We start from the raw sequence: 14,524 nt of genomic DNA on the forward strand, positions 1-14,524 counted from the left end.
CCCTGAGCCGAAGGCAGACGCTTAACCGCTGTGCCACCCAGGCGCCCCTTAATTCCATTTTTACATCTAAGTAGGTGGAAACTGCTTCACAATTCTATTTGTCTTCATATTTCTGCTTTTTTTCCCCTGTATATTTCTCTACTTGCAGGCAGTCTGGGGATTCTTCTTTCTGAATATTTCTAAGATAATGCGTATCACTTACTTTACTTCCACATACATATTTTATTTCTCACTCCTATGAGTTTAATCCTCTACATTTAGAAAAAACTTCCAGGATTTGCTCTATTCCCCTGGCTGAACTGTAAGTGCTATTTAAGACCTTGAACCAACTATAACAAATAATGTTTCTTGCATTTACAGTTAATAATTTTCTTTTGTTGTTATTTTGTATATGTTACAGAAGGGCTAGTGGTTTGAGCCTGCCACTGTACCTTTAGTGGTGGAATAATCTCTCCATCTGTGCAAACTGCAGCTGTATACTTGTCTTCCATCACTACTGTTCCAGAGGATTCACGTTTACTGGAATAGGCAGCCTATTGTGGAATAAAGCTCAATAGGCTTTGGAATCATAGCCGTGAATTTTAATTCCAAGCTTATACTGTGCCCTTAATTCAGATTCATAAATACTTTGAGTCCTTACTACGATCTAGGTGTTGCTGTTAGGTGCTGGGGATAATGCTATCCTTAGGATGTCATGGAGCTGATATTAATTTTCAAAGGTTTGGAGTAAGTCATACAAATAAGATGACTTCAGATTGTAAATGTTATGAAGAAATAAAATTGAATGATGTAATTAAGTGACCACAGACATTGGGAAGTGAAGAAATGGGTGCCAGGGATAGCCTTTCTGAGAAGGTGCCATTTGAACTAAGACCTGAATGATACAGATTAAGAGCTAGTCACTTGAAGAACTGGAGATAAAAAGAGAACAGACAAATGCAGATGTTTTAGGTAGAAATAAGTTTTGAAATATTTGAAGAATAGGAAGTCTACTGTGATTCTAACTTAATGAGTAGGAGGATGAATGATAGGAGATAAGATTAGAGAGGTGGGAGTAGCCAGATTCTGTAGGATCATAGGCAAAAAGTTTGGATTTTAATTGCAACGGGAAGAGATTAGAGGGTTTAAGCAGGGAAATTACAAAGGGATGTGAGAAGGTATTGACAGCATCTATTATATCCACGTGGGGATGTCAAGTCGATAGTTGTATATGTGAGTCTGAAACTATCTAGAGAGATCAGAGCTAGAGAAAAGAATTTGAAGGTCATCATCTGCATATAAATGGCATTTAAAACCTAGAGATTGGATAAGAGATCTAAGGACATCTTAAAGGGTATTGGAAGAGGTGTTAGGGCTGAATCCTTGGACATACAAATTAAGGTTTAATGAAGAATAAGTACCCAGCCAGGAAAAAAAAAAAATTGTAAAAGAAAAATTATCAGAGTGGAAGAAAAGCCAAGAATATATGACGTGACACTATACCTTCTCCACAGGGCTACTTTGAAGATTAAATGAGATTAATACTAGTTAAAGTACATAATAGCAATTTTTAAAAACTTACAGTATACCTCCTAATTGGTGACTCTGATGCCAGCCACTTGCACTCCAGTCTATACTGTGTCATAGCCAGGTCCAGTCTCTCTCCAGCTGAGGTAACAGGAAGCTAGAAAGTAATTTGTCCCCCTTACTCTTCCCCAGTCCAGGTCAAAAAGGAAGTCATCAGCTACTGTTAGTGTGGTGTGAGACATTTCCTTGTTTTCTCTGGGTATGTAGTGGAGCATTTGGGAGGAATGGTGGAGAGCACATCTTTCTCAGGCTTTAACTCTCCAGCAATTGCTATGTATTGAGGGCTCACTTTGTACCCAGATATCTAACACCTAATCTTCACACTAATGTTGTAAGGTAGATGGTAAAACCATTTTACATGTGAGGAAACTGAGCTGGCAAAGATTTAAGAAACTGTCCTTAGATCACAGTTAATGGATAATTAGGTTAACTTTTGACCTTACAAATCCCCCAGTTTCTGTTTTCCCGAAGCCTTGTCTGAATGTTCTCTTAATTTTGTAAATGTTATGTAAATGACTGATCATCTCAAAGTATTTGTACTTGACCTAAAGTTACCAAAACAGATACTCTGAAATATTAGCTCCCCAGCATTGTCCATTTTCTAGTCTGACTTTTTGGGGAAGTTTTGTTTTTTGTTATTTCTCTTTTAAATTGCTACTATGTTCTGCCTTTAAATGTCTAAGCAGATAATATTCGGTAAAGTTCTGCCTTATTTAAAATTTCATTTTAGTTTTATGTTTAATGAGAATGATATCTAGAGCAAGCTTTAAATATCTATAAGAATTAATGTTTTGCTAAGACCTTTAAAAGGAAAAATGTGTTTTGTTAAAATTTCTAAACAGTAATTCTGAAACTTCTTACTTTTCATAGGATGAAACAATTTTTATTTTTATGCTAACATGAAAACATTGTGAGATGTTTAGATGAGAGGAATTACTCGGTAAAGGTAAATTAGATAATAAAAAGTTATAATTTTATGTGGCTGCTTTATGTTCTACTACTGCTATTATTGTAACAGGCTTTCCTTAAAGGAAACAAAGTATTTCACTAAATCTAAGAAATAGTCACTGTGTGGAGAAGTAGATGGAATGCATTAAAAAAAAATCTGAATAAAGCAGTTAAACCATGATTGTCTAATAGATTTTAATATTTTTTTTTTAAAGATTTTATTATTTATTCGACAGAGATAGAGACAGCCAGCGAGAGAGGGAACACAAGCAGGGGGGAGTGGGAGAGGAAGAAGCAGGCTCATAGCCGAGGAGCCTGACGTGGGGCTCGATCCCATAACGCCGGGATCACGCCCTGAGCCGAAGGCAGACGCTTAACCGCTGTGCCACCCAGGCGCCCCGATTTTAATATTTTTAAAAGCATTTTTGGCAGTCATAGGAAACTCATATTTCATCTGTCATTGAAAGGGAAAATTTGTACTCACAATCAGAGGATTTATGGTTGTGCAACTGCTTTCAAATACTAGACTAAATGTCCTCTTTTTGTCTTACTCATGGGTTTGAATTTAAATATATTCTTCAGGAGACCCTCTCTGACTTTCTAGACTGGGTTTAGTTCTACTGGGCACTTTTCATAGTACCCCGTATTTCCACTGTCATGATATGAATGATACTTTGCCATAATTACTTTTTTATTGCCTCTCTTTTTCTAAGACACTGTAAACGCTAAAAGAAAAGACATTATCTTGGCCACTGTTGTATTTCAGCACATACAGTACTCATTGTAGGTGTTCAGTAAACCCTTTTGAATGAAAATAAATTTGAGGAAATCTTTTTGGGGTATAGCAAACAATTGATCATACTTGTTAATCTGGTGAGTTTTCCAGTTGCAAAATGAAAGGTTTTACTTCTTCATCCGTATGAACAAACTGTCATATAACTCACAATGTGTGTTGCTTTCTGATCTTACAAGTAGAATTACTGTTCTTTCCCTGTTACCTGTATATAGCGACTGAAATTGCATTCATTCTCCTGTGAAATTGAGGCTGTTTCTTTCTTTGATAGCTTCAGTGGAAAATAGGCAAGAGGAAAGCAGTGGAACCTTGCTGATGGAAATAGGAGCTAGCATATTTTCTCACATCCACTTAAATTTAAACTAGGATCTGGAAGCAATCGAGAGTTGACTCTTTTCCACAGGTATTGTTATCAAGAATGGCAGTTAACTGGAGAAAACTGGAAGTAATAAGCTGGGGAATATTGTTTCATTTTGTAACTGTCTATATCAGTGGTATTTTTGAACTCGGAAACTAGGGGTTCCAAGGGATTGTTTTTGATGAAATGTCATGATATTTTAATTTATTAGATTTCGTTTCTTAGAAACAATAGTGTTCAGTTTTTTGTGACAAACTAACAGAATGACATTTAAATAATTCATTGGAATTTATTTATTTTTTAAGTAAGCTCTACGCCCAGTGTGGGGCTTGAACTCACAACGCTGAGATCAAGAGTCACGTGCTGTACTGACTGAGCCAGCCAGGCACCCCTTCAATGACTTTTCAATGCCGTGTTCTCTTCAGCCTTTATGGCTTAATAATTCCTTGTATAAATTATTTACCACAGTCGGGTCAACTATTTGAATGTTTATTACATGGACCCTAAGCTATTAATTGGAGCAAATCTTAAAAGAGAAATGTAAATATGAAATGTCAGGTACTTTAAGCAAATAGTTAAAATTGAGTTGCCTCTTATAACAGTTTAATAGTGTCTTGGTTTTGGAATAGTTTATTTCCTTTGGAATTTTAAAGGCATAAATACACTTTACTTTTAGCTTTAGAAATGCTTGAGCATCTGAAAACATATGTATTATAGCAGAAAGACAAGAAAGTGTATATCCTTTTTAGTACCTTAATTCTCAAAAAGATGTCATACAAAGTTTACTAGAATATAATACCGTTAAATTAAAATTCTGTGATGAAAAGAATATACTATTTAGCTTATTTTGTGTTCCCCCTTTTTGAATTTTTATTCAGGTAATGCATGTACATTATAAAATTGTATAGTTACTATAAAAAATTTTTTGTCCCTCTCTTTCTCACCCCTGTCAGTCCCAGTTCTCAGTTTTTCAAAGTTCTAAATGATGTAGTTTGCTTTTTTTTTTTTAAGATTTTATATATTTATTGAGAGAGAGAGAGTGCGCGCATGAGCAGAGGGAGGGGCAGAGAGAGGAGGACAAACAGACTCCCTGCTGAACAGGGAACCTGATGCAGGGCTCCATCCCAGGATCCCGAGATCATGACCTGAACCAAATTTAGCTGCTTAATGGACTGAGTCACCCATGCGAACCATCAATGATGTATTTTTACTTTAACACTTGATTTAACAATTTGAGACAATATCTGTTTACTTCTTACTACGAAAATGAAGATACTGTTTATCCCTCACATATTTTTGGATAGTTACTATTTTAGTTATTCTATTTTACCTTCGAACCTTAATATATACATTTATGTAACAGTATGTCTTTACAGGAATATAACTTAGGAAAATGTCTGTACAGTCTCCCTGAGCTCACCACTATACTGCAGGAGGGTATTGATACTTTAACCCTTCCCTGCATCATTCTTCCTCTCTTCTACTTCCCACCCTGTGTTTAGCTGAACCTTTACATGTAAATATTGACAATCTTGACAGTGGTTGCATTGTTTTCTGTTACCGGATCTCAGTCTTTTGTATTTGATTTATAAGTTAATTATAGAAGCTGAAAAATAGTAAACAGTGTTTATTTATTGACTCTGTAAATACTCTCTGCTGAGCCAGGATAACAGTTCCTTCTCTACAGATCCCATGTCCTGACCTCTGTGCCACTCAAGGAGACTGTTTCTAATGTCCAGGCCACATAGATTGTTTTCTCCTCTTTTTCAAATCAGCTGCTCAAGTTAGCCCCTCAAATCAGCCCATAATTATGTTATGACAAGGACATATTTATATGAGTTTGCTGTGCTTTTCCTGCAAGTTCTAACTACTTTTTTCGTATTGAGATTGGAAACATGTTTTCCTTACAATGTCATTAGTATTATGTAATGTGTTAGTTATTCTACTTATTGGTTATAATCTTTTTTGTTCTTTTTCTTGAAGTCATATCTCTTGGGCTGAAAAACTTCCTGTATACTAATTTGGACCATTTACTTTCTAGGTTATACTAAAACTGCTGTTCTGGAATTTCTCTTCACTGGATCCCTACATTAATTCCATTATTTCTTTCAACTCATGTTAATTAGCAAATAATGATGGGCACCTGCTTTGTGCCAGGCACTATTTTAGACCTTGAAGATATACCAGTGAACATGATTGATAAAATGTGGGCCTATTTTTCCCTTTTATTGGTTTTTCTTGCTCATTTTGTTATAGCTCACCCTCAAATAACTGCTGAAAAGCACACAGGAAGTAAATTTTCAGAGTCCTTGCATGTCTAAAAATGTTATTTTACTGTTGATTTAGATGATATTTTGAATGGATATAAAATTGTAGGTTCAAAATAGACTTCCTCCAAACTGAAGACATTTTCTCATTATCTCTTAGCATCCAAAGTTGATAAAACTGATATTCTAATGTTTTTCCTTTATAGGTAATGGGTTTTTTTTCCCCTTCCTGGAATTTAAGACCTTTTTATCATTCTGAAATTTCGTGAGGGAGGTGTGTGTGTGTTTCCTTCAATGTGTTGGACATTCACCTGTTAACCTGAAGGCTGATATCTCTTAAGGTCTTGCAATTTTTTTTCTGTTATTTCCTTCTCTCCCTTTTTATATGTTCTGTCCTTCTGGAGCACTTCTCGGTCATAATCTAATTCTTTATCATCTTTTCTCTGATTTCTGTTACTTATTTTTTTCCCCCATGTTCTGGAAGATTTCTATTCTATTTTCCAACTTTATTATTAAAGTTATTTGATAGTCACATATTTCGTATTCAAGAACTTTTTGTTTATTGACCATTGCTTTATATATGCATGTATGCTATGGCCTATTTTTATACTTTCCCTTGTGATTCTTCTTTAACTCATTATTTAGGTGTACATTGTTTAAGATTCACAGATTTGTGGATTTTCCAAATCTCCTTCTGTTGTTGATTTCTAATTTAATTCCATTGTGGTAGAAGAGCATGCTTTGTATGATTTCAGTGCTTTTAAACTTATTGAGACTTGTTTGTGACCTAGGAAATGGTCCTGGCAAAAGTTCTGAATGTGTATTCCGCAGTTGTTGGTTGCGTGTTCTGTAGATGTCAGTTAGGACTGGATGGTTGTTGGTTTGTTCAGGTCTGCTATATCGATGCTGATTTCCTGTCTCACTTGATCTATCCATTATTGAGAGTGGAAGTCTACAACTGTTATTGTTGAATTTGTTTTTTCCTTCAGTTCTCAGTTTTGCTCTATGTGTATTTTGGGACTCTAGTGTTAGATGCATATGTTTATAATTCTTTTATTTTTGTGATGAATTGACCCTTTTATTATAAAATTCACTATGCTAGTAACACTTTCTTACAGTCTGTTCTGTCTGATATTAATTAACGTAGATGCTCCAGCTTTCTTTTGGTTTTTGTTTGTATGGTATATTTTTTTTCCATCCTTTTGCCTTCAACCTATTTGTATCTTGGAATCTAAAGTATGTCTATTGTAGGGGCGCCTGGGTGGCTCAGTCGTTAAGCCTCTGATTCTTGATTTCAGCTCAGGTCATGATCTCAGGGTGGTGAGAACAAGCCCCATATGGGGCTCTGCCCTAAGAGGGGAGTTTGCTGGAGATTCTGTCTTTCCCTCCCTCTGCCCCCCACCCCCTGCTCTGGAGTGCACACACCATCTCTCTCTCTCTCTCTCTCCCCCTAAAATAAATAAATCTCAAAAAAAAAAATAAGTCTATTGTAGATAACATAAAGTCGAATCATTTTTTTTTGTCCTAACAGTTTCTGCCTTTTGATTAGAGTATTTTATCAATTAATAATGTAATTATTAATATGGTTGGATTTATGCCATTTTGCTTTCTATATTTCTCATGTCTTTTTTGTTCCTCCTTTTCTGCCTGCCCCTGCCCCCAAACTTGCTTTTTCTAGAACTCTTATTATTGGTATGATAAACATTCTAGAATAATGCTCTAGTTTTCTTATCTTTTCTATTTTCTCTTTGCTTTTTGGGGAGATCTTCTCAGCTTTATTTTCTCACCTTCTGTTGAGTTTGGGTTTTTTCCTGCTATATTTTTAATTTCTAGGATTTTTTTGTTTTTGTTCTCAGACTGTTTCCTTTTATGGCAATCCTGTTTTCATTTCATAGTTTGCTACCTTCTTTATTTCTCCTGAGAGTATTCTTTACAGTTTGATGATGGTGGTGTGGTTTTTTTTTTCCTTCTCCCTATATAGCTTATATTTCTTTCTTTTTTTCTTTTTTTTAAGATTGATTTATTTTCGCAAGAGAGGGAGAGAGAGTGCACAAGTGTGAGTGGGGGGAAAGGGGAGAGGGAGCAGGAATCTCCAGCAGACTCCCTGCTGACCCCGGAGCCCGATGCAAGAGCTCGGTGCAGGTGTCTAGGTGTCTATCTCATGACCCTGAGACCGCAGCCTGAGCCCACATCAAGAGTCAGATATGTAACCAAGCGAGCCACCCAGGCCCCCCTCTTTTTTTTTTTTTTTTTTTTTAGTGTCTTACTTGCTTTAGTCTCTTTTACTTTATAAGCTATTCTCAGCTGTCTGTTGATCTTGATTATCTGTTTATATTTAAGAAAGGTGGATAAAAGCTCTGAATGGAATTGTGGGGTATGAGCTTCACTGCTAGGTGATCTGCCTGGTCTGTTTCACTGATAATTCTGTATGTCAGTATCTTTAGACCTGATTTCCCAAAGCAGGCTCCTTCATTCTGCTTCCCGGAATGTGTAATAGGGATGGCTACCAAAGTTCTGGAAGCCAAATAGATGATGAGGGCCTAGGTTACGGTCTGAGAATTTGTCATGCATAGACATTCATTTCATTATTGTACTCCTGTGTCCTGTACCTCTTGTTTCCCAAACCAGTGTCTGGTGTCTGTTTTAGACCCTCTACAGACTAAACTTCCAGTGTTCTGCTGGGAATGGAAGGGGTGATCACCTGAGTGCTCAGAATATAGGAGAAAATATGTTGGTATGATGATTTCTTGAAATACTTTAAATCACTCACTCTGAATACCAAATTTTTAACCTTCTGCAAATTCTGCAGTGTGTATCAGGTTGGTTCTAAGTCAATGCTGTCTGATAGAATTTTCTGTGATGATGGAAATGTTTTATATCCGCACTAATACAGTAGCATCTAGACATGTGGCTCTTGAGTACTTGAGCATAACTGAGTTTGATTTTTATTTTATTTAAATTGATATAGCCATATGTGGCTGTGGCTACCTTATTGGACAACACAATTCTAAACTTTTCCCATCATTGGCCTAGGATTCAACATTCTCAGAGGAGTTTCAGTTTTGTCCACCCACTGCCTAGCTTTAAGGTTTTTGTTTGTTTTCTCTCCCATTAGGCCTGTCCTGGTGGGTTTGGGCTTTTAAAAATATACATACATCTTTACTGTGGTTTTGTAGGATCTTGGGAAGGAGCAAAGGTTGATGCAAATGTTCACTCTGTCATCTTTACTTAGATGTTTATTATACAAAATGGTTTCAGAGATCTTGACTGCCCTAATTCCTGTCTTTGGAATATACTCTGATTAAACTATGATGTCCAATTCTTTATTTCTTATTCTAGGAATTCTGATTTTATTAATGCATCCTATCTATGATCTCTAATCTTTATTTTCTACATCCATATCAACATTGTTGATATGAGTTTTACTTTCATATAAAAATAGGTTCTTTTTAATTGTGCGGTGTTAATTTTTTATCTCCTTAGCTTATAAAATTCATGGCTTATATTACCATGCTATGACTTCCATAGACACTTAAATACTTAGTATCTTACTGACAGGTTATCAAGTTAAAATTATTACCTCAGATTATATATTTCCCAAATTCGAAACATGGGTTATATGTCTTCTTTTTAACTATATTTTTTTCCTGATTAACAAATAATAAAATTAGAGAAATTTTGAAAAAGAGAAAAACACTAAGAAAAAAATACCTCCTATAATACTGGTACCTACAGCATAACTATTATTAACATTTTGAGGTACACCTTTCTCTTTACCACTTCCCATCTCCTGTGTACAATATATGTATTTCCCTCTTCCCTTCAGCACTCACAAATAATCAGTGAAAGCTATTTTTAAAACTTTTTTTTCATAATAGTACATTGTGAATTTTTCTAACATCGGGTTTTTTTTAATGCTGAAAAGAACAAAATATGAAGTACTTTTTTGGTTTTTTTTTGCTCTGTATTCTTTGACCTTTAGTATTCATTCAGCTAAAGAAGTTGAACCCTCATTATGTGTTATATGCTTTGCTGAGCAATACAGATGCAAGCTTGCTTAAGATATAATTCAGCCCCTCGGTACTGGACTGGAGTTCATATTTTGACTATCATAAATTAGAGCAAGGTCAGTTTTTTCAATAAATGAATTCCCTTAGATAGAGTTTAAAATTGGCAGAATTTAAAGAATTCCACTCAGAATTGCAATCTGTTGTAGAAGGCGATGTTGTGGCATGATTTCAGCCTATTCGACAGTATGTTAAAGGTATAATACATCATTAAACTAGTTAATTTTCTCTATATTTGCCAAGTCAGTTCTTTAGAGCTTCATAAAGCATAAAAATCTTGAGAGTTCAAATAGAAGGGGATATCTTTTAGTAGTTGTAAAAAATTGAATTTCAGCTTTATGGAGGTATAATTGACAAAGTGTTCATCATGATGATTTGGTAAACATATACATAGTGAAAGAATCCACTAATTAACACAGCCATGATCTCACATACTTATTTTCTGGTGAGAACATTTAAGTTCTACTCTAAAAATATTTTGTTTTTGTTTCCTAGGTTAAGAGCAGGATTATGTGATCGCTGTGCAGTAACTGAAGAGCACATGCGGAAAAAACAGCAAGAGTTTGAAAATATCCGGCAGCAGAATCTTAAACTTATCACAGAGCTTAGTGAGTTTCCTTTCTTCATTCATTAAGTATTTAAAGCATAATATACTGTTGATGAAACCTGTTATTAAAGTGGTTGCAATCAAATGGATTGTTTACATACATTTTTCCTCATGTAGGCAAAAGTTCAAATGTCCTTTATTCCCTTTCTGTAGATTTAACTTCATACTTATTTTAGTAAGAAATGGGATACAAAAAGGTGGGATAAATATTGTCCACATTGGCCCTCAAGTCCACTAGCTGTAAAGCAAGAAGGAAATTTCCTTTCATTATGTCCATATTTGCTTTAGTTTTATCTTTATATCTTGTGATTTAACTAGTATTTAGTAAAGTTAAATACAAAGAATACAATTTAGTGTTCTATAAAAGTATATACTTTCTTTAATTTTCATGACATACTATTTACAAGTATACCGTTTTCAGTTGAGTCTTCTTACACACTTAATATAGGGTTTCTTTACATTAGCCTTCTCTTAACCTTCTTTTCTTCTAATACCTCTCTTAACCTTATTCTCTTTTAACTCTTCATATACTCTCTTAGTGACCTTTACCTTGATTCTCTATAAACAACTACAACAAACACATCAAGGATCTAATTAATTTTTTTTTGTAAAGATTTTATTTATTTATTCGACAGAGATAGAGACAGCCAGCAAGAGAGGGAACACAAGCAGGGGGAGTGGGAGAGGAAGAAGCAGGCTCATAGCGGAGGAGCCCGATGTGGGGCTCGATCCCATAATGCCGGGATCACGCCCTGAGCCGAAGGCAGACGCTCAACCACTGTGCCACCCAGGCACCCCAAGGATCTAATTAATTTATCTGATTTTCCAAACCAAGTCCATCTTTTATTTTTTTTCTATTATATTGCTATTCTTTGGTTATCAAGAATAAATGACTATATCCTCATTGTTTCAAAAAGAGAAAGATATAGTTTTATTTTGCTCCTGGGGATAATTACTATGAACAATCTATTAATAGCGTATCTTTCTGAGTCCAGGTTTATCTTTCTGTCTCTTTCCTTTATTTTATCTCTTCCTTCTCTTTTTCTCTCTCTCTTTTTTTTTTTTTTTTAAGATTTTATTTTAAGTAATTTCTATGCCCAACAGGGGTTTAAACTCACAACCCCGAGGTCAAGAGTTGCATGCTCCACTGAGTGAGCCAGCCAGGTGCACTCCCCTTCTCTTGTCTTTCAAATTTTAACGGGATCACACCATACTTCTTGTACTGACATGTATTATTTCATTTTAGACCATGTCTTAGAAGTCCTTACATGTTAATTTAAGTCTGTAGATTTTGTAGGATATATGTGTGAATGCATACATATGTTTATTTAGGAATATGAGAATATTATCAGTGAGTAGAAAACTATTACATCTCAGTAAACATAGTTGAAATCTACAATTATATTATTGTTAGTATAGAAATAATCTCCAGTAATGTCAGCATACCTAATAGTCAAATTTCCAGCAAATTTGGCTATCTGAAAAATAGCCAAAATCTTCAAAGGAATAAGACATTGTTCTTTTTCATGACTGCATTATATTCTATAGTGTAGATGTCATTTAGCCATTCTGCTGTTAATGGACAGCTTGATTTTTGGTGGGGGGAGGTATTTGAGAATGCGCATTCACCTACATCTTCAGCTTTGAGCAAAAATGTATTAATTAATAATACCTAATCTGATGGGTAAAGAATGATACCTTTTTTAAGTTAGCCTTCTCTTTATAATTATTCAGGTTAAGTTATTTTTGTTTACATGATCTTCAGTTTGCATTTCTTCTTGGGTGAATAGCTTGAATATCCTTTGCCTAATTTTCAGATAGCTAAAATACCTCATGACTTCATGTTTAAAATGCAAGTTCAAGACTATAGATCTGTTGTTAACCTTTTCTCTAATAACATCTCTATCTCCTTCCACACTGAGAAGCCTGGTTCTCAAAGACAGGAATGACAGACTAAAAATATCCCTTAACTACTCATTTTTTAAATCTCATTAGCACAGTAGTCTCAGAATTGCACCATTAACACTACCAGGATGATTACTGTGAAGTTTAAAAAACTAATTTTACATTAAAATGAACAAAAGAAAAATTGCCAAGATCAAATCCCCAAGTTATCGTAAGAATAAAAACACCACGGGCTTCATATATATGATTTTTTTTCATGTTTCTGTTCATTGCTATTTTTTTTTCTTCCTGCCTTTTCTTTTATGTTTTTACTTTCCCGGTTATTGAATTTTGAGGATGTCTGTCTTCTTAGTTCATTTTTATCTGATACTTTACTGTTTTTTTTTTAAATTCTTTTATCTTTTTGATCAACCTTGAAAACAATTTTTTTTAAGTAGTCTCTATGCCAACATGGGCTCAAACTCACAACCCCAAGATCACGAGTTGCATGCACTTCTAGCTGAGCCAGCCAGGCGCCCTACAACTGAAATTTTACCATGCGTTCCTAAAATACAAAGTTAATATCTTGACCATCTTCAAATAATACACAGACCTTAAAACACCTGAACTCTGCTTACATGCTGTTTATGCCTAGCATTCCATTTCCTTTTCTTAGCCTTTTTTTTTTTTTTAAAGATTTTATTTATTTATTTGACAGAGATAGAGACAGCCAGCGAGAGAGGGAACGCAAGCAGGGGGAGTGGGGGAGGAAGAAGCAGGCTCACAGCAGAGGAGCCTGATGTGGGGCTCGATCCCATAATGCTGGGATCACGCCCTGAGCTGAAGGCAGACGCCTAACCGCTGTGCCACCCAGGCACCCCCCTTTTATTAGCCTTCTAAGTTAGAAACTTCTAAAAATTACTAAGACAGTTTTTTAAAAGATTTAACTACATGTTTCATTGGTTTCTTTGCTTATTATTACTTTTTGCACCTCAGTTTCCTTCTGATTATTATCCTTTCCGAGATACATCCTTTAGAAGGTATTTTTTGGTTCTAAACTTAGTTATTATCCACAGATGTTTTTATTTTTTACTTTTGTAAGGCAATTTTGCAGGGTAACAGTCATTTTTCTCTGGCTGCTACTAAGATTTTTTTCCTTTGTTTTTGGTGTTCTATAATTTTAATACAGTTTTAATCAAGTTTTTTTCCAAAAAAAATCTGTTTAGTATATATTATAAAAATCTATAGAGCCACATCTTTAATCATATCTGGAAAACTGTCAACTACTAGCTTCTCAAATAGTGTGTCTTCTCCATTCTCTGTTTTGGGATTCTGGTGAGACCTCATCATTCTGTCCTTCATATCACTTAATGTCGCTTTCCTGTTTTCACCCCCTTGTTTCTCTCTGCTGCATTTTGAGTGATTTCTTCAGCTCTCTTGTTCAATATACTAAGTACTTCAATAGTTCTCTTGTGCTGAGTTATTTCAGTAACCAAATTTTTCATTCCTAAAAATTCTATTTGGTTCTTTTTCAAGTCTGCCTAGAAGTCTTTTTTTTTTTTCTTCTTTTTTTTAAAGTAAGCTCTATGCCCAGCATGGGGCTTGAACTCACAACCCCAAGATCAAGAGTCACATGCTGTATTGACTGAGCCAGCCAGGTGCCCTTCTTTATTTTTTTTAATGAAATGTTTTTTAAAATGCAGAAAGATATGGAGAATAGTAAAAAAAAAAAAAAAAAAAAAAAAAACCCTCATACACATTGCTTTTGTCTTTTTAAAATCTGAAATAGTTCCCTTTCCCATTTTTTTTTTCTTTCATGACATTGGCTTCTTTTTTTTTTAAGATTTTTTATTTATTTGAGAGAGAGAGACAGAGCATGAGCTAGAGAGAGAGCACGAGCTGGGGGTAGGGGTAGAAGAAGAGGCAGAAGCAGACAACCCACTGAGCAGGGAGCCCAATGCAGGGCTCGATCCCAGGACCCCTGGGATCATGACCCAAGCCAAAGGCAGAGCTTAACCGACTGAGCCACCCAGG

The 14,524-nt window shown here is 35.2% G+C and overlaps 1 protein-coding gene across 13 annotated transcripts in view; it reads left to right on the plus strand.

The window, feature by feature from the left end:
• The window catches only part of RBBP8 (RB binding protein 8, endonuclease), a 111,236-nt gene that overhangs the window by 45,101 nt on the left and 51,611 nt on the right, over nt 1-14,524 (plus strand). For 11 of the 13 annotated variants that reach the window (XM_019796416.2, XM_034642703.1, XM_002912655.4 and 8 more), the window contains one exon: nt 10,495-10,607. The exons of 1 other annotated variant lie outside the window; for it this stretch is intronic. In XM_019796416.2, coding sequence (XP_019651975.1) covers nt 10,495-10,607 — 113 coding nt within the window. Of the gene's footprint in view, nt 1-3,578; nt 3,711-10,494; nt 10,608-14,524 lie in introns of all 13 variants that reach the window. One more of the 13 variants, XM_034642707.1, reaches the window with a different exon arrangement.

Source organism: Ailuropoda melanoleuca, chromosome 14 (assembly GCF_002007445.2).
Source record: "Ailuropoda melanoleuca isolate Jingjing chromosome 14, ASM200744v2, whole genome shotgun sequence".
Classification (NCBI taxonomy): Eukaryota; Metazoa; Chordata; class Mammalia; order Carnivora; family Ursidae; genus Ailuropoda; species Ailuropoda melanoleuca.